At 43.2% G+C, this 23,917-nt stretch overlaps 1 protein-coding gene across 10 annotated transcripts in view; it reads right to left on the minus strand.

The window, feature by feature from the left end:
- The window catches only part of CELF4 (CUGBP Elav-like family member 4), an 893,342-nt gene that overhangs the window by 292,164 nt on the left and 577,261 nt on the right, over positions 1 to 23,917 (minus strand). For all 10 annotated transcript variants that reach the window (XR_011852739.1, XM_072132849.1, XM_072132843.1 and 7 more), the window contains exon 3: positions 18,025 to 18,073. Coding sequence is in view for 9 of the 10 variants with exons in the window: in XM_072132849.1 (XP_071988950.1) it covers positions 18,025 to 18,073 (49 nt within the window). In the remaining variant the exon portion in view is untranslated. The remainder of the gene's footprint in view (positions 1 to 18,024; positions 18,074 to 23,917) is intronic.

Here is a 23,917-nt window from a genome sequence, read left to right on the forward strand (position 1 = left end):
TAACTACTATAATACTGCCCCTATGTACAGGAATATAACTACTATAATACTGTCCCCTATGTACAAGAATATAACTACTATAATACTGCCCCCTATGTACAAGAATATAACTACTATAATACTGCCCCCTATGTACAGGAATATAACTACTATAATACTGTCCCCTATGTACAAGAATATAACTACTATAATACTGCCCCCTATGTACAAGAATATAACTACTATAATACTGCCCCCTATGTACAGGAATATAACTACTATAATACTGCCCCCTATGTACAAGAATATAACTACTATAATACTGCCCCCTATGTACAGGAATATAACTACTATAATACTGCCCCCTATGTACAAGAATATAACTACTATAATACTGCCCCCTATGTACAAGAATATAACTACTATAATACTGCCCCCTATGTACAAGAATATAACTACTATAATACTGCCCCCTATGTACAGAAATATAACTACTATAATACTGCCCCCTGTGGTCAGACATAATGCTGGAAAATTAGTGTTTTTGGACGGATTTGGTGTTCATGTTTTGAGCTGTATTCAGAGGATTTTATTAAAAGTTAATATTTTAAGTATCACTAAGGCCTCTGACATCATTCTACAAAAATTGTAGTTATATCCATTTACTTTTAGGCTATAAGACTATTTTCTGATTAATTTTGGCTTGAGAAGAAAACGTTCCTCTCGGCCGCGGCTTATGGAACGTCTTGTAAGTGGATGCAGAAGCCTCAAAGGTTTCTCCAGACTCCGAGGCTCAGAGAGTGAAAGTCGTCTGTGCCAAAGGCCTTGTCAGGAAAGTTTTAAGGCGTCTTAGTTGGAAATGAATTTGTGCTGAAGGCATTTCCTGCAGAATAGACAGAGCCGCGGGGTACATGAAACATCGGCGTTTGCCGGAGAAGATGATGTCAGCTCTACAGGTTACAGACTAAAACAAAGGCAAAGAAAGTCTAAATCCTTGTCCACGAGAGGCCGATAGACACGACAGACTGAGCCGGATATTTCATTATTTATTACATTCACCCAAAAGTAGTGCAGGAAAGTCATCAGATAAATGATGTGGTTTTATTTAGCAAAAAACCTTTATTGAGGTAAAAGTTGAGGGGTGTTAGGACGACACGTTTCGGGAATGGACTGTTCCCTTCGTCAGGTCCAGATAACAATAATATACTAAAGCGCAAGCATTACTCAGCGTCTTCCCGACCACCGATATCCACTAAAGAGGTTCCTTTATCCACTCGACACTCGGCATCTCGACCTGACCAATGGAACAGTCCATTCCCGAAACGTGTCGTCCAAATACCCCTCAACTTATAGATCAAGAAACTTTTTTACTAATTAAAACCACAAATGCAAGCATTACTCAGCGTCTTCCCGACCACCGATATTCACTAAAGAGGTTCCTTTATCCACTCGACGCTCGGCATCTCGACCTGACCAATGGAACAGTCCATTCCCGAAACGTGTCGTCCAAACACCCCTCAACTTTAGATCAATAAACTTTTTTACTAATTAAAACCACAAGTGCAAGCATTACTCAGCGTCTTCCCGACCACCGATATTCACTAAAGAGGTTCCTTTATCCACTCGACGCTCGGCATCTCGACCTGACCAATGGAACAGTCCATTCCCGAAACGTGTCGTCCAAACACCCCTCAACTTTAGATCAATAAACTTTTTTACTAATTAAAACCACAAGTGCAAGCATTACTCAGCGTCTTCCCGACCACCGATATCCACTAAAGAGGTTCCTTTATCCACTCGACGCTCGGCATCTTGAACTGACCAATGGAACAGTCCATTCCCGAAACGTGTCGTCCAAATACCCCTCAACTTTAGATCAATAAACTTTCTTACTAATTAAAACCACATCTTTTTCAACCTGGTATTTTTCTGATGACTTTCCGACATCAACTTATCCAACATATGGGAAAGCAGGGGACAAAACAGCTTAAGAAACCGATCGGCGAAGGAAATTTACCTCCTTTACGTCTAGAACCTTCCATACAAGTGCGCTGTGTATATCTCCTCAGATTACCCAAGAAGAGTCGACAGCTCTATCAATATTTAAGGCTCCTAAGCAGAATTACATCAATTCTCATTTCACTTATGATCCGTGGATACATTTATTAAATTATACAACGCACTTTATTAGTTCCGGCTTTACCTGCAATACCACTCCTGACCATGTGGTGAGATGTTGAGCATAAACAATTTCACTGGACAACGGGGACCAACATGAGACGCAACTTAATGGTCGATGTCACTAGATAAATTAGACCCATTTTAAATTTTTCAATCTTAAATTTCATGTGATATCAGTTGTACCCAGTTGGTAGAACCCCTTTAAGTTATCAACCGATTTTGACCCTTAACCTAAAAACATTTATTATGGCATCTCAGCAGATGAGGTTAAATAAAATGGAGGACCATCAATTCCCACCTAAAATCCTACAGAGCTGGTCCGAAAGATGGCAAAGTCTCCCAAATAGTTGGGAAAGAAGTCCAGACTCTAAAAAAGTTTTGATTGTTATCCTTTATCCACAGGACAATCTGATTGGTGGAGGTCTAACTGCTGGGACCCCCACTGATCACTAGAACAGGGATCTTGTGCTTGATAATTGATGCACAATGCTCACCTATCCCCGGCAATACTAAAGGCGGTCCCCAACTTAAGGACACCTAACATAAAGACGTCCCCTAGTTCCAGACGGACCCCTCTGCCCCCTCTGACCTCTGGTGACCTCTCTGGATGTTACTATAGTCCCAGGCTGCAATGATCAGCTGTAAGGTGTCTGTAATGAAGCTTTATTGATAATCCTTGGTCCCATTACAGCAAAAATTTTTGAAAAACTTATTTTTTTTTTTTTGTCTGGATGTACAATTCTAAAATATACAGTTCCGACTTCCATACAAATTCAACCTGTAGAACCTATCGTTTACGTAACTCAGGGACTGTCTGTATTCCAATGCTCCCATAGTAGGTAGGTTGCGTGTTAGACCTACCCCTCCATGGGAATCCCATTCTCGCGATTGTGGTTGAACCATCAGTCGGATTCCCCCTTGATTGGATTCTGTGCATAGGGGAGAACAATCCAACTTGGTACAACCCCTTTAAGTTACCTACATTGCCGTCTACAAGATCTCTTACCTTCATGGCTTTGAGTTGATTGGCCGCCCCCTTAAGACTAAATATTGGCCATGAATAATCATGTTCTGTAATGTATATTTACCCGCCACGCAAGGTAAAATTCCATCAGGTTTTAAGGGACCACTACACTCCAGAATTGATTCTGATTCGGGCGCCCGCGACGGCGGCTCGGAGAGCGGAGTCATTTCCATGCGGCTCGGAAAGGAGTGCGAGGGATATTAATTCTCAAGTGATTGGAAAATAGATTTACTAACTTTAAAGCACCAGCCTGAAATGTCACCCCGCGCAGAAGGAAAGTCATTGTTTGGGTAATTTGATAAATGAAAATCTTAAATGACGTTCGGAGCGGCGGTTTATTGGAGTGATATTGGATTATCACAAACCGTATTATTGTGTCTTGTTTCCTGTCCTTTTTTTTTCTTCTGTAATCAAAGGAAATGCACTTAAAAAAGGACAAACCTGCTTTGTGCAAAACGCGGGAATTGAAAGTGTTTGTGGAAGACGATTCCACCCTGGAAATGAAGGTTCGGCTTTCGCATGTGGTGTACATATAATGGGGGTCATTTACTAAGGGCCCGATTCGCGTTTTCCCGACGTGTTACCCGAATATTTTTCGATTTGCGCCGATTGTACCTGAATTGCCCCGGAATTTTGGCGCATGCGATCGGATTGTGGCGCATCGGCACCGGCAGGCACACGACGGAAATCGGGGGGCGTGGCCGAGCGAAAACCCGACGGATTTTGAAAAAAAACGCCGCATTTAAAAAAGGAAATTGTGTCGAGGAGCTTGGACTCACCTTCATCCAGGATAGGATCGTGAACTTCAGTGCATTTCAGGGAACTTCAGCGCAGCAGCGCCACCTGGTGGACGTCGGAGGAACTGCCTTGATGAATCCCGGCCGGACCCGAATCCAGCGCAGAGAACGCGCCGCTGGATCGCGAACGGACCGGGTAAGTAAATCTGCCCCAATGTGTGTGTGTGTGGGGGGGGGGGGGGGGTATTTAAAGGGAATGTTCAAAAGAATGGAAAAAAAATAACCCTGCTGGTAAGTTTGACTAATAATGTGTAGTGCCATTGCACCACTGTCCACTAGGGGGAGTAACGATGTACCTAAATATGCCCTCCAACAAAAATATTTTCCATCCTTGCACCCTTATGAAAGCATATAAAAGTTTCTCCTGTCTGCTCTGATCAGACACCATATTCACTGTTACTTTGTGTTATCATCCCTATGATGCCTCAGCACGACATCACATTGGTAGCATTCCAGCAATATATATTTGCAGAGAATATAATAGAAATAAATAGTGTAAAAGATAATCATTTCCACTTGTCTGCTCAGATCAGTTACCCTATGAATTGTTAGTTTGTTAACATCCAGATGATGCCTCAGCACAACATCACATTGGTAGCACTTCAGCAAATACAAAATTCCCTTACCAAATTGAAGAGAATATATATATATATATATATATATATATATATATATATATATATATATGTACATATTGTGAGAGATCCTCATTTCCACTTGTCTTCTCTAATCAAATACCCCATTGACTGTCAGTTTGTTATCATCCCTATGATAGCTCAGCACGACATCACATTGGGAGCATTCCAGAAATATATATTTCCATTACTAGATTGCAGAGAATATAATAGAAATACATAGTGTGAAAAATAATCATTTCCACTTGTCTGCCCGGATCAGATACCCTATTAAGTGTTAGTTTGTTAACATCCCTATGATGCCTCAGCACAACATCACATTGGTAGCACTCCAGCAAGTACAAAATCCCTTTACCAAATTGCAGAGTATATAGTTTAACTACATATTGTGAGAGATCCTTGTTTCCACCTGTCTTCTCTAAACAGATGCCCCATTGACTGTCAGTTTATCATCCCTATGTTAGCTCAGCACGACATCACATTGGTAGCATTCCAGCAAATGCAACATTCCTTTACCAAATTGCAGAGAATATAGTTGAACTACCTATTGTGAGAGATCCTCGTTTCCACCTGTCTTCTCTAATCAGATACCCCATTGACTGTCAGTTTGTTCCCTATGATGGCTCAGTACATATCACATTGGTTGCACTACAGCTAAAAGCCAAATATTATATATATATATATATATATATATATATATATATATATATATATATATACACACTCACCGGCCACTTTATAAGGTACACCTGTCCAACTGCTTGTTAACACTTAATTTCTAATCAGCCAATCACATGGCGGCAACTCAGTGCATTTAGGCATGTAGACATGGTCAAGACAATCTCCTGCAGTTCTCCCGAGCATCAGTATGGGGAAGAAAGGTGATTTGAGGCCTTTGAACGTGGCATGGTTGTTGGTGCCAGAAGGGCTGGTCTGAGTATTTCAGAAACTGCTGATCTACTGGGATTTTCACGCACAACCATCTCTAGGGTTTACAGAGAATGGTCCGAAAAAGAAAAAACATCCAGTGAGCGGCAGTTCTGTGGGCGGAAATGCCTTGTTGATGCCAGAGTTCAGAGGAGAATGGGCAGACTGGTTCGAGCTGATAGAAAGGCAACAGTGACTCAAATCGCCACCCGTTACAACCAAGGTAGGCAGAAGAGCATCTCTGAACGCACAGTACATCGAACTTTGAGGCAGATGGGCTACAGCAGCAGAAGACCACACCGGGTGCCACTCCTTTCAGCAAAGAACAGGAAACTGAGGCTACAATTTGCACAAGCTCATCGAAATTGGACAGTAGAAGATTGTAAAAACGTTGCCTGGTCTGATGAGTCTCGATTTCTGCTGCGACATTCGGATGGTAGGATCAGAATTTGGCGTCAACAACATGAAAGCATGGATCCATCCTGCCTTGTATCAGCGGCTCAGGCTGGTAGTGGTGGTGTCATGGATCCATCCTGCCTTGTATCAGCGGGTCAGGCTGGTGGTGGTGGTGTCATGGATCCATCCTGCCTTGTATCAGCGGGTCAGGCTGGTGGTGGTGGTGTCATGGATCCATCCTGCCTTGTATCAGCGGCTCAGGCTGGTGGTGGTGGTGTCATGGATCCATCCTGCCTTGTATCAGCGGCTCAGGCTGGTGCTGGTGGTGTCATGGATCCATCCTGCCTTGTATCAGCGGGTCAGGCTGGTGGTGGTGGTGTCATGGATCCATCCTGCCTTGTATCAGCGGGTCAGGCTGGTGGTGGTGGTGTCATGGATCCATCCTGCCTTGTATCAGCGGCTCAGGCTGGTGGTGGTGGTGTCATGGATCCATCCTGCCTTGTATCAGCAGCTCAGGCTGGTGGTGGTGGTGTCATGGATCCATCCTGCCTTGTATCAGCGGCTCAGGCTGGTGGTGGTGGTGTCATGGATCCATCCTGCCTTGTATCAGCAGCTCAGGCTGGTGGTGGTGGTGTCATGGATCCATCCTGCCTTGTATCAGCGGCTCAGGCTGGTGGTGGTGGTGTCATGGTATCTTTGGGCCCCTTGGTACAACGCCACAGCCTACCTGAGTATTGTTGCTGACCATGTCCATCCCTTTATGAGCACAATGTACCCTGTAACATCTGATGGCTACTTTCAGCAGGATAATGCGCCATGTCATAAAGCTGGAATCATCTCAGACTGGTTTCTTGAACATGACAATGAGGTCACTGGACACAAATGGCCTCCACAGTCACCAGATCTCAATCCAATAGAGCATCTTTGGGATGTGGTGGAACGGGAGATTCGCATCATGGATGTGCAGCCGACAAATCTGCGGCAACTGTGTGATGCCATCATGTCAATATGGAGCAAAATCTCTGAGGAGCTTCCAGCACCTTGTTGTATCTATGCCACGAAGAATTGAGGCAGTTCTGAAGGCAAAAGGGGGTCCAACCCGTTACTAGCATGGTGTACCTAATAAAGTGGCCGGTGAGTGTATATATATATATTTACATTGCCAGATTGCAGAGAATATGATAGTAGGGCAAAGTGTGAGAGATAATCATTTCCACCTGTCTGCTCTGATACTATTTGTACTGTTAGATGGTTATCAAACCTCATGATGCCTCAGCACAACATCACATTAGACGCTAGAGACTGTACCATCTGTGCCTACTGTGGTAAAGCTTTATTGCCATTCTAAGTATAATACTTTAAAAAATCTAAGAGACCAGAATGTACTTCCATCATCTACTGTGTGACAGGAGCTTGTCTCATCATCTGCACTAACTGTGATACGGGTTCCCTGTGGAGAGCCTGCATGATGCAGTCTATCATCAAGTAAACTTAGTGGGGCCTGAGATAATGGCCCCCGATGGAACAGAACGTTATAGAGAGAGGACACGACCCCACTAAACAGAAGGATCCCAGGAATAGTGGCATAAATAACAATCCATTATATTTTCTCAACAGCACCCCATGAGGTTGGACAAAGTATTACAAGTACAATTTGTGAACCAATTGCATTAAAGGGGTCGTCCAACATTATACAAAAATCTCGAGTTGGCAGGGGGAGGGGCCTGTAAAAAAAATAAACCTTTACTTACCTCCTCCGGTGCTCCGAGGCACCAGTAGATTATTCAGAAATTTTGGGCAAACTCAAGATTTTTGTATACTCTTGGACAACCCTTTTCACATGACAAACCCGAATGAGTAAATGATACAAAGTATTATAAGATAATCCATGTTCTTTCCACTGACTATATGACACATGCGTGTTACATGAGGCGACAGAAAGCGTCCAATCAGAGTAAAGCCTTCGCTGTCAGTCAAAATAAATCACGTCTTACATCAAGGACAAGATCCTGTGGCTGATAAAGGTCAGATGTAGTCGTGCAATTACATCAACAATGTTGCATGTCAAGGCTACAATAATCCGGTCAGAAGGTAGAAGGTATCAAGATGTTACAGTGAGATGAAGGATGTCCAAGAGGTCAAATCCACCACAAAGCCCTGTCCTCATTATTAAAGAGTTTACTGATAATTATCAAGAGTTTTAAAGAGTGTGACACAAGTTGTGATTGAAGAAGTGGTGAGAAAGAGAAAGCGTGGCTCTTCTAAGATGGCCGAGGGCCAAGAACCTTTCGAATGTCCAACCTGAAGGTAAACCAAGAAATCAAGTCCCAATGTAACAGGATCTCCGGTGGTAAGTGGAGTAGATGGAGTGAAGTGATTGGCATTTTATCAAGGTTCAACCTTGTTGTGCGTTGCCGTTGAACTTTTGGAGATCTTAAATAAGTGGATTTTTGGCCACGTTGTCAGAAGTATGGAGACCAGCTTTTCTTCAGCCATGCAACAAAAGAAGAAAAGAGGAAGAAGTTGTCAACCAACAACAAGTGATGGAGACAAAGGTAAGAATCAATCAGGATGTTGTGGAGAAGGAGACCTAAAGATAGGACCTTCTGGAGGACATTGTTCTTTGGTGAGAAGAAGGAGCCTAAAATATGTTGACAGCACTCGAAGATGCAGTACATTGGTCAAAGTATCCAGATGACTTGACATTTCTTTATATTTAATGTATCCAGCTATAATATAACCCTGTATTGAAGGGACATTGCCAAAACATGCGCTACATCACCTCTTACCTTCTGCAGTATATCACATAGACTTATGTCCTTAAGATATGACATTCGATGTTCTGTCAAACCTGCCAAAACGAAAGGGCACGGCAGCCTACAAAGGTTTTAAAACCTTCCAACTACCCAAGATGAATGGATGATCAGTGGGGATGCCCCAGTAGCCCTGCCATTCAGCTATTACCCCTCTTTAAATGGTTGGACACTGACTAAAGACCAAATTAGTTTTAAAAAAGTGGCTTCTTTAGGAGCTCAAAGTCTCAAGGGTCAGGAATAGGGTTGAGGGGATTCGAACAGAAGTTCCGCCAAAAGTTCAGTTTCAGTATTCAGGTTGACCATAATAAAACTAATAACACCCGTGATTGGTGATGGAACCAATTGTAGGTGTTAGCCCTTTAAATTCCTCCAATCGTCGATCACCGTGATGTCATTGGGGAGCGATGACCCGTTCACTTAATAGTCTGGAGTCTGTACAATACTCCAAGCCTATCGTTCTGTGCACAATGTTACAGATTTGTAGCCACTTCACCATGTACTATTATTCCGTAGTATTGCAGTATATGGTAGAAGTGATCACACTCCCGGGTTTGGGTTCCTGAACCAAACTTTTGTCCAAAGTTCGGTCAGACTCAGAGAACTCGAATGGGTCTGCTCATCACTAGTCAAGAGTAATGATATTGGAGAGAGCAAGACCTTGAGTAAGGGGAAGGAGACACCAGTGGATAATGATGGAAGGGACTTTGGAGACCCCCATGATCTGAACCCCCTTGGGTCTAGTTCTATTTTAGGCTATGGTGTCCCATGATTCCTAGCTTTGCCCCTGCTGCAGCGCTCGTGGATGGGGTTAAGGAGTGGAGCCGTCCTATTACCAGTCTCATTATAAATTGCAGCGAGCTCATTTTCGCGGCGAGCACCTTCCATATAAACCGCCGTTTGGAAATGATGTCTTTATCATTCGCGCTAATGCTGTGCAGACACGAAAGATAGCAAATAATGAATGCCGCAGCAAAATGGAAAATGATGCCTCTATTAACCCTTCCTCTGCAACACCCCGAGCACCCCTGCCCGCGGCCTGGGATTCCTAAAGCACCGGGTAGCAATGGGTTAACTTATAGGTTGTCATTCTTTTTCTTCCTTCACTTAAAACTGGTGTTTTATTAGGGGGAAAAAAAACCCCAATGTAAGCAGATTTGGTAGTGATTTTCTGCTTACTGTACTTGGCGGCTGAAATCAATTGACTCCTCTGTATTGGTAGTAATCTAAAGGAGGAAACTTATGAAGCATTATCCCCGTCCATGGAAAGTAAGCACTTTGGGAGTGTGGTGCTTAGATAATGATGACAGTAAATCCCTGACACCTATGCAGATGGCCACATAAAATGACAGCACAATACCGTTTGTCTTCTGCGCCGTTACCTCGGCTCTAATCAGAGAACGGAAGGGACAATTTACAAGGCGGCTGCTTAGTCACTCTCCTCTCTGCTCCTTCCCTCAGTCCTTTGTTAAGGGAGAATTTACTGCTTTCTCTCTATCCACGTTGCAACATTCGGAAGACGGAACCTTGGAAGGTCCACGGAATGTACATAGAGGAACTGGAAGGAAGTTGTTTATGTTTGTGATCAAAGCTGATACATTGGGGCTCATTTACTAAGGGTCCGGACGCCGCATTTTCGTCGGGTTTCCCGAATAGTTCCGTTTTGCGCTGAATTTCCCATAGGAATTTTGGCGCACCAGATCAGATTGCGGTGCATCGGTGCCGGCTTTCAAGCGACAGAAATAGGAGGGGCGTGGCCGTCGGACAACCCGACGGATTCGGAAAAAAAACATTTTTTTTAAAAATGATTTGTGTCGCAAGATCAAGCACTCACATGCACCAGGAAGAAGAAGGTGAACTCTGGTGGACCTCAGTGCAGCAGCGACACCTGGTGGATATCAGGCATACGAGGTTAGTAAATCGTGCCGGCCCCAAATCCTCGTCGGACAACGCACTGCGGGATCGCCACTGGACTGGGTAAGTAAATCTGCCCCAATGTATCCGAAGGAAGAGTAAGTGTATACAGCTGCTAAACAGAGGAATTAGTCTCTATGGTAACAGACTACACACCCTGAGTGTAGTCAGATAATCCAGGTATGCAGAAAAATAAAGGGCGAGTCAAAAGTTCAAGGAAAGGAAGGAAAATTACAACTACAGTACAAATACCCCAACAATATCTTTAGGCTGTGTCCAGAACAAGGGGCTAGTTTTTCCAATGGGATGGTGGTCATGAAGTTTATCAACGTCCCAGTACCCCATTTTATTTTAGAAATGGAGGTGAAAATGCAATATCTAAATAGCCAGTAAGTAACAGGTGAAGTAGGTCTTAGGCTTTGTCAAGAACATGGCGGCCATCTTGAAAGATGCTATATTGCAGTGATGGCAAACCTTTTAGTCGCCGAGTGCCCAAACTACAACCAAAACCCACGTGTTTTTCACAAAGTGCCAGTACGACAATTAAAGTGGTAACTTATTACTCCCTGCTCTTTCACAGGTTGTATAGGCACCTGAGGACACCAATACAGTAGAGAGAAGGAGAAGAAGTTTGGATTATCATTGTAGCTTCCTACTGGGGTCCTGGGCTGCCTGGGACTGCATGAGGCCTTGAGTCCTGTCTGGCAAAACCTGCCCTGGAGAGATGGCAAGGGTGCCCATATAGAGGGCTCTGAGTGCCACCTCTGGCACTCGTGCCATAGGTTCGCCACCACTGCTATATTGGATCGAGTGCTAGAGATTCCCATAGATTCTCCTAGTGATTGGATCCTGCACCTCTGCGTTCAGCACCACGGACAACACATTGGGGGTCAATTACTAAGGGCTTTCGCGTTTTCCCGACGTGTTACCCGAATATTTCCGATTTCCGCCGATTTTCCCTGAGTTGCCCCGGGATTTTGGCGCACGTGATCGGTTTGTGGCGCATCGGCACCGGCATGCACGCGACGGAAATCGGGGGGTGTGGCCCAACGATAACCCGACGGATTCGGAAAAACCGCCGCATTTTTTTAAAAAAATTGGTCGCACGGGCCATACTCACATGCACCACGATGAAGACGTTGAACTTCGGGGCACCTCGGCGGACTTCAGCGCAGCAGCGCCGCCTGGTGGACATCGGGCGCAGGACCTTCATGAATCGCCGGAAGACCCGAACGCTCGTCGGGAACGCAAATGGACCGGGTAAGTAAATGTGCCCCATTGTATAGCTGGGCATCACAGACAACGGTCCTGCTTGCACCTAAAGAAATATTGCAAATATGATGGTGACCTATTCCAGACAATCTCGGTCCACCTGACCATCTTTCCATTGGCTGTCAGGTCCATGAAATACTCCTCAGTCGTGTCCGACAGGTGATAGGAGTAAAGATGAAGCAGTTGAGGAGCTTCCTGTCCTACAATTCAGAGATACTTTGATACAGAGTTATAAAAGTTGCAATTTGTACAACTTCTAAAAGCAGAAGGACATGTTTTGCCTCTGAAGCTCGTGTATTCACAAGACTCATAAAATTATATCTTAAATGCAACAATTACACTCATAAGGAGATCATTTGCTGAGTTGTCATTTCATGTGATGATAAATAGGATTATTATATTATTAGGACTCTATTCTGAATTTTCATGAGATTATCTGCTGAGTTATCTGCACAATTCCTGAAAATGGAAAGCAAATTTCTGCCTCTGACACCTCTGAATTCATAAGACTCAGTTACATTACACCTTAGATTACATCAACTACTACAAAAATGCAATCCCGAAAGGGAGATTATTTCCTAAAATATAACAGGGAATATTTACACTGTTTTATACAACTTTTGAAAACAGAAGCAAAGAGCTGCCTCTGATGCTCATGTATTCACTGGACTCAATCACATTACACCTTACACTTTCCATCACAACCTGCAAATACGCAATCAGTACATTGATATGGAGATCATATCTTGCGTTATAACAGGCGGCTTTCACCTTAATTTGTAAAACTCTTGAAGTGGACGGAAAGTTCAGCTTCTGACGCTCCTGTATTCATAGGACTCATTACATTACACCTTACACTTTCCATCATAACCTGCAAACATACAATCCTTCCATTTATATGGAGATCATATCTTGCGTTACAACAGGGGTTTTTTAACCTTAATTTGTAAAACTCTTGAAAGTGGACGGAAAGTTCAGCTTCTGACGCTCGTGTATTCATAGGACTCATTACATTACACCTTACACTTTCCATCACCTCCTGCAGAATTGCAATCATTACATTGATAAGGAGATCAAATCTTGCGTTATCACAGAAGTTTTTCACCTTAATTTGTAAAACTCTTGAAGTGGAAGGAAAGTTCAGCTTCTGACGCTCGTGTATTCATAGGACTCATTACATTACACCTTACACTTTCCATCACCTCCTGCAGAATTGCAATCATTACATTGATTGGAATGGAGAAAAAAAAAAAGGAAATCTTAAAGCTGCGGACGGCGGCTGTAATGTCGGTGGCGGCTCTAGGACCCTCTAAGGACCTCTATTAGCAGCATCTATTTAAGTCTTCATCTCCCCACAGAATAGAGAAAAAGCTTCCTATCAATTTCGTCGCTGCGCCCCCTCCCTCCTCCCCGGAGCACATTATTATTTTTTATGTAAATGCTTGGACTATCTCCTTCTTTCTGGTACACTGATATCGCCAGTCAGCAGCATTTTTGCTGGTTAAGTATTGAATATGTAATTAATAGGGAGATATTTGGTCATGGCGGCTTCTGGGGGGAAGTAACGGAACCGCTGAATCATCGCGTTTGGGGGCAAAGTATCAGCGCGGGGCGATGTATGAGAGAAATTGATGTGGCAAAATCCAGCTGAATGTACATCTCCCTCTCCGGAGCGAGGCGACGACTCCGTCCCCTGAGAAGGACCTACATTATCTCGCCCGGCGTTTCATGTACGGACATTTGTTCTGCAAACAGCCCTCATTCATTGTGAGATTGGTTATTATTTCACCAGTGTCGTCCTGCCACTACCTGCAATGCGGTGCGCAGCGACTACAGCCGGCCCGGGCTTAACCCCTTCCGTGTCTCAAGCCGTGGGAATAATGTAATGGCTAATCCTATAGGATGACTTATATAGGGTAATCATCATCATATACAAGTATAGAAATATGGTCTGTAGGCAGCATGTTATAGAGCAGGAGGAGCGGAGCAGATTATACTGTACATAGTGTCCTATCTGCAGGCCGCATGTTATAGAGCAGGAGGAGCTGAGCAGAATGTACATAGTGTCCTATCTGCAGGCAGCATGTTATAGAGCAGGAGGAGCTGAGCAGATTGTACATAGTGTCCTTTCTGCAGGCAGCATGTTATACAGCAGGAGGAGCTGAGCAGATTGTACATAGTGTCCTATCTGCAGGCAGCATGTTATAGAGCAGGAGGAGCTGAGCAGATTGTACATAGTGTCCTATCTGCAGGCAGCATGTTATAGAGCAGGAGGAGCTGGGCAGATTGTACATAGTGGCCTATCTGCAGGCAGAATGTTATGGAGCGGGGCAAATTGTACATAGTGTCCTATCTGCAGGCAGCATGTTATAGAGCAGGAGGAGCTGAGCAGATTGTACATAGTGGCCTATCTGCAGGCAGCATGTTATACAGCAGGAGGAGCTGAGCAAATTGTACATAGTGTCCTATCTGCAGGCAGCATGTTATAGAGGAGGAGGAGCTGAGCAGATTGTACATAGTGTCCTATCTGCAGGCAGAATGTTATAGAGCAGGAGGAGCTGAGCAGATTGTACATAGTGTCCTATCTGCAGGCAGCACGTTATAGAGCAGGAGGAGCTGAGCAGATTGTACATAGTATCCTATCCGCATGCAGCATGTTATACAGCAGGAGGAGCTGAGCAGATTGTACATAGTGTCATATCTGCATGTAGTATGTTATAGAGCAGGAGGAGATAGGCAGATTGTACATAGTGTCCTATCTGCAGGCAGCATGTTATAGAGCAGGAGGAGCCTAGCAGATTGTACATAGTGTCCTATCTGCAGGCAGCATGTTATAGAGCAGGAGGAGCTGAGCAGATTGTACATAGTGTCCTAACTGCAGGGAGCATGTTATAGAGCAGGAGGAGCTGAGCAGATTTGTACATAGAGTCCTATCTGCTGCAGCATTTTCATGTTCAATGATGATCATGGGGAATATCCTGGAAAACATTCCATCATCCTATAAGGGAATAGTGAACGATAAGGAGAGGGGCAATGAACTGCACCAAGATTAGAGCTTCATGTGACCCTTTTCGGATCAGATCCCTTGGTAATAACGCGCCTGAGGGTCCAGACTGTCCTCACATTCTCCTCTCGCAGGTTTCCATGCACATGGCTCGGGGACAGCGCTGCCATTATCTGACCAGTCAGTGTCTTATCACTTTTTTTCCTCTGCTGAATTCATGTTTTAATGTTCGCTCGGCTGCAGAGCACAATGTGGTGACAGGGGGCGAGCGGCGCGTGGAGGGGAGATCACAATCTCAGGTCAGCCAATGGCTGCAGGCGCTGATAGTGTTCAGCATCCTCAGATCAGACCAGGAGAAGGTCAGAAGGGGGACATAGGATAAAATCGCTCTCATTCCGGATTTATAGACTCAAGGATACAAAGAAATCAACAAGTAAGGAGACACTAACATATACGAGGATGAGACTCTAAAGGGTCAATGTCAGGGATGGACGAGAAAATGATCCATGTAGACCCTTCATCCCAAACTATTTAACCTTACAACTATCAGACAAGGCATTCAGGAGATTCCTGAAAATAGGTGAGGGGGGGGGGTCAGGTGACTCGAGTCCTCTTGAACCCCCATCACAAGTTCACTATGCGCCGTGAAGCTAAGGTCAGTTGACTTCTCCGCATTCAAGGGGTCAAAATAACATACTACATTTACATTACAGGACATAAATTAGTAAAAAAAAATGTGTATATTTTCTTAAGAAACAGTAAAACCCTCTGCAATAATCCAACAAGCAACAATAAATGTGGAGTTCAAAATGGCTGCCAACTCGTAAGGAACTTCCTCTCTTGTCAACCTTCTGGTTGAATATTATTTTAATGGTTCACAACGAATTTAAAGAATGAAATAAACAATGTATTAATACACCATGTCATTTTACCTGCTAATTTTTTGACAGTTAAAGAAGGTCTGCCTGGTCTCTACTTCCTGTTCTGGATTTAAGAACAGGAAGTGACCATTCAACCAATAACAAAGAGCATTGCTGGTCTCTACTTCCTGTTCTGCACCTGACAAACAGGAAATTCACATTCAGCCAATCAAATGAGCTCTTCTGGTCTCTACTTCCTATTCTGGTTTTGACAAATATGAAATACAACCAATCATATTCTGCTGTGAAGTCGTGTCTTAACCAATGATTGGGGATTTCTTGTCTTTTATAACAACATAACATAAGACCAGGAAGAAATGACCAATAGAGACCCAGTATCGGTAAACACCAAAGGTTTGGTTCAGCTCTTTTTTCTTCAATGTATTAAGAGGTCAAAATAACTTACTTTCCCATTTTTGTTAGAAAAAGGAAAAATACTCTACAGGAAATACACAAGTATAACATTTTACACAAGACATAGATTATAAAATATTGAGAAGACAAAGCATTAGCATCTGCAATAATCCAACAAGCAATGACTAAATGAAAGTCCTAAATGAAAAGTGGAGTTCAAAATGGCCGCCAATTTAATCATAAGGAACTTCCTGTGCAGACAACCTTCAGTTGTTGTCTGGCAAAATAATATTTTTTAATGGTTCAGAATGGGTTAAAAAAATAAAACAAAATTAGAGAGATTTATGAAAGTTCCAAGGAATAGACCAGTTCAGAGTCAGACATTATCATGCTCATAATGTATCTGGAGTAGTTTACAACGGTGGAGTTGTATTTTAGACCAGCTCTCAGTTGGTCTAGTTCCCAACTAACTGGCACACAGGTTAGGCCACTCCCTTTTCCTGAGGCCACATCAGTTTTTCTGACTAGACAGAAAACTGCCCAAAAATGGTCTAAAACCGTGACGCAAATTACTCCAGAATACTGGTCTAGCCAGAATAATACATCTCCACCAATGGGTCTTCATATACTGAGTGAGACTTAGCTGCTGATTTATTGACACTAAAAGAAACTCTGCTGACCTCTACTTCCTGTTCTAGACTTGACAACAGGAAGTGCCCTTTAAGCCAATCGCACACTGCTGTGATGTCTTGTCTCAACCAATGATTGGGGATTTCTTGGCTTTTCTTACATGGTAAGACAGGGACCAGGAGGCAGTGACCAATAGAGACCAGGGATCATAATTATTTATATTTTTATCCCATCCTGAATTTTTAATTAAAAAATTAGTTTAGCCTATAAAAGAAGATTCTGGCAATTTAGAAAAATTTGATAATTTCCACTCAAAATATAACTATGAAGAAATGTTAAGGGGGCAGTCTTTTAAAGACTTACTAACCTTTGACCCTATTAGGCTTATGGACTAAGGTTTGGACTTTATAGGTCAAGAAAAACTGTTTATAGATAATATGGGGGGGCATTTATTATATGTTGAAAGCCTTGCCCCCCCTGGGGAAACCAAGTACGTCAAGAGGCTCAAGCCTCTGTCCTGTCTGGTGTAGAATTAAGCTACTATCAGCGACCAGGTTCAGGGCAGGAATGCCCCTTGCCGATACATTTCACCACTGGTCATGCCCCCTTCAAGCCTCCTTTGGATAGAGGTGGTGTAAAGGGGGAAATAATCCCAATTCTTGGCAGTTTTGGCATACAAGCCCTGATAAATGTCCCCATATGGGTCTATAAGAGTGATCAATGGTGTGTGAGATTTAGTTAAAATTGCAGGATGGTTCTCGCCTCAATCAAAGTTATCAGAAGGTGGAAATCAATGTTAAGCTCCTGAACTTCTACACAAAAAGTTTAACAGAAAACATTTTGGAACTAACTAGCAGCAGAGATTTTCTAACCTATAGAGTAAAAAAGTTTGGACTCATTTTCAACTTTTGGGAAATTCGTCCTAAGTGCTACGTAAATAATCTCTGGCACTTCCTGCCCTTAAAAATCTAATAATAATTGAATGTGAAAAAGTAAGGAAAAAAAATACAAAGTGAAGAAAAGAGAAGGGGATTTAATAATTGGGAAGCGGCGCAGAGCAGAGGGAATTTCTCTGGCAGTGATTAGGCCGCTAATTGATCAGCGCACGGCACGACAAAATCCACAAGGCAATCACAGGACTACTTAGCGCGTAAGCTTGGAGCAATGCCAACTACTACCTCCTCTGCTTTCGCTGTCGGCTGGCTTCACCTGGATTGGTCGGTTCATCTGCAAGACACAAAGAGAGGAAAGAGCGGATATTAGAGGGAGGAATCACAATGAGACATCACTGACACATAGAAACAATGTTACATTTCTTACGGAACTTTGATAAGTAACAAATTTAAAGGGTTTTTCTCGGGTAGAAGTGTTAAGAAGTGGGATGAATGGACTTGTTTAGGTTCCAGTTTGCTGAGTTCGGATAAAACCAAAAGTTTGGTTTCCATTTTGGGTACCTGCTCACCCCCCTCCCCCACCACCACCGGTAACCCCTGAGATTGGTGCTGTTGCAAGTGTTATCCTTTAAATGCCTCCACCAAAGCCATTTTCCCAGGGATCATTGCTCCACATAAGATCATAGGGGAGCGATGATCCTAGAGCTTTGCCAGAAGTGTTAAAGAGTTAACATCTGTGATTGGTGGAAGCTCTTATCAAGGGTGTCTGGAGGGGGGGTCTGGATTCGGGGAGCCAAACCCCAATGTTTGCCACAGACCCAACCATTGCGGAGTCAGGTCTACTATATCATCCTTATCACTACTACTCATCGCTACCATATGGGTGGGGGTCCGATCCCCCCCACTGATCAGCACCGTTCTCATTGGCTGTAGCATAGTCCCAATTCTAATGAATAGGAGCTGATCTGCAGTAACCAGTTTTTACCACTACACAGAGAACATCGCTGTCTGCTCCCCGTTCTAGCGGATCTAGGAAGGCGCTGGGTGTCGGTTCCCCCATTATCTGATATTAAGGATATTCTATGGATATGATACAAATATTATTTATCCAAGAAAACCCCTTTAAGGCAGCAGCTCAAGTATTTTTGTATTTTATTGTATATTTTATTACTCACAGCAGGGGGAGGAGTTTGGAGGACAACTATTTTAATAATAATTTAAAAATAAACTGTAATATAATAATCATAATAATCAATACGATCATAAATTATTATCATTATTACTAATAAATTATCATTTTAATTTTTATTATATTATGTCTATGACTTATTTATTTCATTATAGATTTAGTAATCAGCACAATTCGCTAAACAGAGTTTGAATTTGGGTCCAGGAGCTTGCAATCTATTAAAACCCGTCACGGGCCAGACGTTTGGCCGTTCTCCGGCTGCCGATTAGAATTTCAGAATCGGGCAGTAAAATCCGGGAGCGTTCCCTGGGAGGACTGTGGATGTCACGCCGGAGATGAAGCGTCCTCCGTATTAACGTGCGAGATAAACAGCCAGTAAGGTGCGTGATGGAGATAAGGAGGACATTTGGGCCGCGTCCAGCTGCGGTAAAGCATCATGTCAGGTCACTCAGTCATGGACAATGGAGACGACTGCTGACCAATAGATTCTCAGCTCCCAATACAATGGACGCATTAGAAGCCAGGGAGTCATAAAGGGTGAACTTATCCCCTGCCCAGGGAGATTTACTGAGAATTTGCAGCATTTGCTTTATGGCCTGAGATGTTTTATGTTTTTATGAGGGTCGGGGATGAGTTGGCGCCTTTTCTATATTGGACACTCGCATGGAGGATACAAAGAACCTCATCAGACTGCGCTTAAAGGGGCCCTCCACCTAAAGAGACACATGAAGTCCACACATTGCACCCTCTGGGCCTTAGATAATTTATTTCTACTTCCTATAACCCTCCCCTCTTTAATAACATGACCAATTATTATACTAGGTAAGTCACAGCCACGCCCCCTCTACTGTTCTGCACATGTGCAATGAAGGGGGCGTGTCAGTGACTCAACGGAGGGCACAGGGTCAGACATCAGGGAACCAGGCAAACAGTCATGTCTCATGTATAAGCTACATATAGTGCACTATAGTATAAGTTACATATTGTACACCATATAGAATAAGACACACATAGTGGTGCACCATATAGTAGAATATAATACTCCATATAGTACAGGTATAAGCCACACATAGCGCACCATATAGTATAATACTCCATATAGTACAGGTATAAGCTGCACCATATAGTATAATATAATACTCCATATAGTATAATATAATACTCCATATAGTACAGGTATAAGCTACACATAGTGCACCATATAGTATAATATAATACTCCATATAGTACAGGTATAAGCTACACATAGTGCACCATATAGTATAATATAATACTCCATATAGTACAGGTATAAGCCACACATAGCGCACCATATAGTATAATACTCCATATAGTACAGGTATAAGCTACACATAGTGCACCATATAGTATAATATAATACTCCATATAGTACAGGCATACGCCACACACTTTGCACCGTATAGTAAAGTTTTCCTCTCTAGCAGCTATCAGACCCCCCTGATCCTGCAGCGCTGCCCCCCATGTACCCCCAGGTCACACACTGACACGTCCCTCCATACTGTGACTATACGCGGTCTCCGGTTTTATGTATTTCTGTTTGTCAGATCTCTAATGGCAGGACATGGCCGCAGGATCTCCCCCTAGAGCTTTGCCTTTCATTAAGAGGCTCCTGTCTCCTTGGTAAGAAAAACAAATCCTCTAATAATGAAGTCAGAACATCTCCCCCTGTGTAACTGTATGAGTTACATTGTGTCTTATACTCTAGTTACATCCAGAGCTGCATCCCATCCGCTAATTCTTTCTCTCAGTTTTTATCTCACAGATCCTCAGCCCTTACTAAAATGGTTCCTGCTTGTTCAGTGTCTGCACCATCCCTGACCTCAGGATGGTGACATCATCATAGGGGGACAGTGAATGCAGCTCTGGTTGTGACTGGAGCAGGATAGAAAACTAAAGAAGTGGATATGAAAGATGCCGCATCCAGCAGGCGAGGACCCGACAACTTCTCAGATTTTTTTGCCGTCCGCTTCTAATAATTACAATCAACTTGACATAAAATTCCCTAATTACTGGGTGGAAGTAATTAGGATCCGCCGCTCGCAGGGAGGCGACACCCAGAGAAAGGAGAACACAGAATAATCACTCAGGATCAGAGGAATCGTAATTATCACAGAGGAATGTGTTACAGTAATGTGTACAGGGAGCAGGGATTAGGGAAACCCCGGGGGCCAATCATGGGAGGGCGAGATCCAACTGTACAGGGGAACATCTGCTGTGTCTATATGTATCTATATACTGTATCTACCCCTATATACTGTATCTACCTCTATCTATATACTGTATCTACCTCTATCTATATACTGTATCTACCTCTATCTATATACTGTATCTACCTCTATCTATATACTGTATCTACTTCTATCTATATACTGTATCTACCTCTATCTATATACTGTATTTACCCCTATATACTGTATCTACCTGTATCTATATACTGTATCTACCTCTATCTATATACTGTATCTACCTCTATCTATATACTGTATCTACCTGTATCTATCTACTGTATCTACCTCTATCTATATACTGTATCTACCTCTATCTATATACTGTATCTACCTGTATCTATCTACTGTATCTACCTCTATCTATATACTGTATCTACTTCTATCTACTGTATCTACCTCTATATACTGTATCTACCTCTATCTATATACTGTATCTACCTCTATCTATATACTGTATTTACCCCTATATACTGTATCTACCTCTATCTATATACTCAATCTATATATATACTGTATCTACCCCTATATACTGTATCTACCTCTATCTATATACTGTATCTACCTGTATCTATCTACTGTATCTACCTCTATCTATATACTGTATCTACTTCTATCTACTGTATCTACCTCTATATACTGTATCTACCTCTATCTATATACTGTATCTACCTCTATCTATATACTGTATTTACCCCTATATACTGTATCTACCTCTATCTATATACTCAATCTATATATATACTGTATCTACCCCTATATACTGTATCTACCCCTATATACTGTATCTACCCCTATCTATATACTCAATCTATATAGATATATATACTGTATCTACCCCTATGTTCTGTATCTACCTCTATCTATATACTGTATCTACCTCTATGTACTGTATCTACCCCATCTATATACTGTATCTACCTCTATATATACACTGTATCTACATCTATCTATATATTGCATCTACCTCTATATATATATACTGTATCTACATCTATCTATATATTGCATCTACCTCTATATACTCAATCTATATATATACTGTATCTACCTCTATCTATAAACTGTATCTACTTCTATCTACTGTATCTACATAGCCCCTGTCAGCAGCTGTTATATACACCCGGGCCCCTGTCAGCAGCTGTTATATACATCCAGGCCCCTGTCAGCAGCTGTTATATAGACCCGGGCACCTGTCAGCAGGTCTTATATGCACCCGGGCACCTGTCAGCAGCTGTTATATACACCCAGGCACCTGTCAGCAGCTGTTATATACACCCGGGCCCCTGACAGCAGGTCTTATATGCACCCGGGCACCTGTCAGCAGCTGTTATATACACCAGGGCACCTGTCAGCAGCTGTTATATACACCCGGGCCCCTGTCAGCAGCTGTTATATACACCCAGGCACCTGTCAGCAGCTGTTATATACACCCGGGCCCCTGTCAGCAGCTGTTATATACACCCGGGCACCTGTCAGCAGCTGTTATATACACCCGGGCACCTGTCAGCAGGTCTTATATGCACCCGGGCCCCTGTCAGCAGCTGTTATATACACCCAGGCACCTGTCAGCAGTTGTTATATACACCCGGGCCCCTGACAGCAGGTCTTATATGCACCCGGGCACCTGTCAGCAGCTGTTATATACACCCGGGCACCTGTCAGCAGGTCTTATATACACCCGGGCACCTGTCAGCAGCTGTTATATACACCTAGGCCTCTGCCCTGTGGATATCAGTCAGACCAGGCCATCGCCAGCCGGAGAGTTATGGGCCTGTCCTGGGCCGGTCCTGCTGGGGTGTTTCCATATATCACATGAAATCATAGTCTGTCTGTGATCCGTGTATCGATCCCCCCCCCCCTGCGCTGCGCAGACACAGATATACAGGGAGGCCGCAGCCTAAGCTCTCAGGCAGCTACAAAGTATCAGCTTCCACGTTCTCACTCCGTGTTTTTCCATGAATTTATTGCATTTTTAGTTACAGCGACAGCGATGCAGACTCCACACTCTCCTCTCAGCGGGGCCAGAACATTGTCTGCCGGATCCAGGCCAATAAATAGAAAATAAATTAATTATAATAATACAATTAATTAGTAATGATAATAATAGCATAAATATTACACTAAGTTCTGGGGTGACCGACCCACTAGCGCTGGACCCATTATAAAAGATTCATCCAAAGGGAATCCGAGAAATTTCTGATTTGTTTCAGTGCCAGAAAATTGTCAGACCTACAATCATTGATCTGATTGGCCCGTCTCCACCTTCTTCTGTTCCTCCAATGGGTGGATGTTCTATAGAAGGGTCACGGATGTCATGTGGAGGGTCGGGTGACTATTACTGATGAGCAGACCGGAGCCACAATGTTCAGGTCTGTGCCAAACCTTGGGGTGTCAGGTACAAAACCCACACCCGATTCAGAGCTTGGCTTAGCCCTGCTGGAACCTCCGATTGTGGCTGGCACCGATTACATTTATTAACTCTTTCAATGCCAAGACCCTATTTACTCTGTCGCTCCCTGTGACGTCATCACGGAGAGCAAATTGCGGCACAACCGCGGGAGTGAAAGGGTAAAGCACCGGTCAGGGTGTTATCAGAGGAGGTGACCATTCGGTTTTCGGTTCAAAAACCTGAACAGAATTTTCACGTTCAGGTTTGGCTGAACCCGAACCTGAATGGGTCCCACTGATTCCCAGTGACTATGTAATACTCTGTATGGCACATATATAGGGGCTCATTTAT

The sequence above is a fragment of the Engystomops pustulosus genome, chromosome 1 (assembly GCF_040894005.1).
Source record: "Engystomops pustulosus chromosome 1, aEngPut4.maternal, whole genome shotgun sequence".
NCBI classification, from domain to species: Eukaryota; Metazoa; Chordata; class Amphibia; order Anura; family Leptodactylidae; genus Engystomops; species Engystomops pustulosus.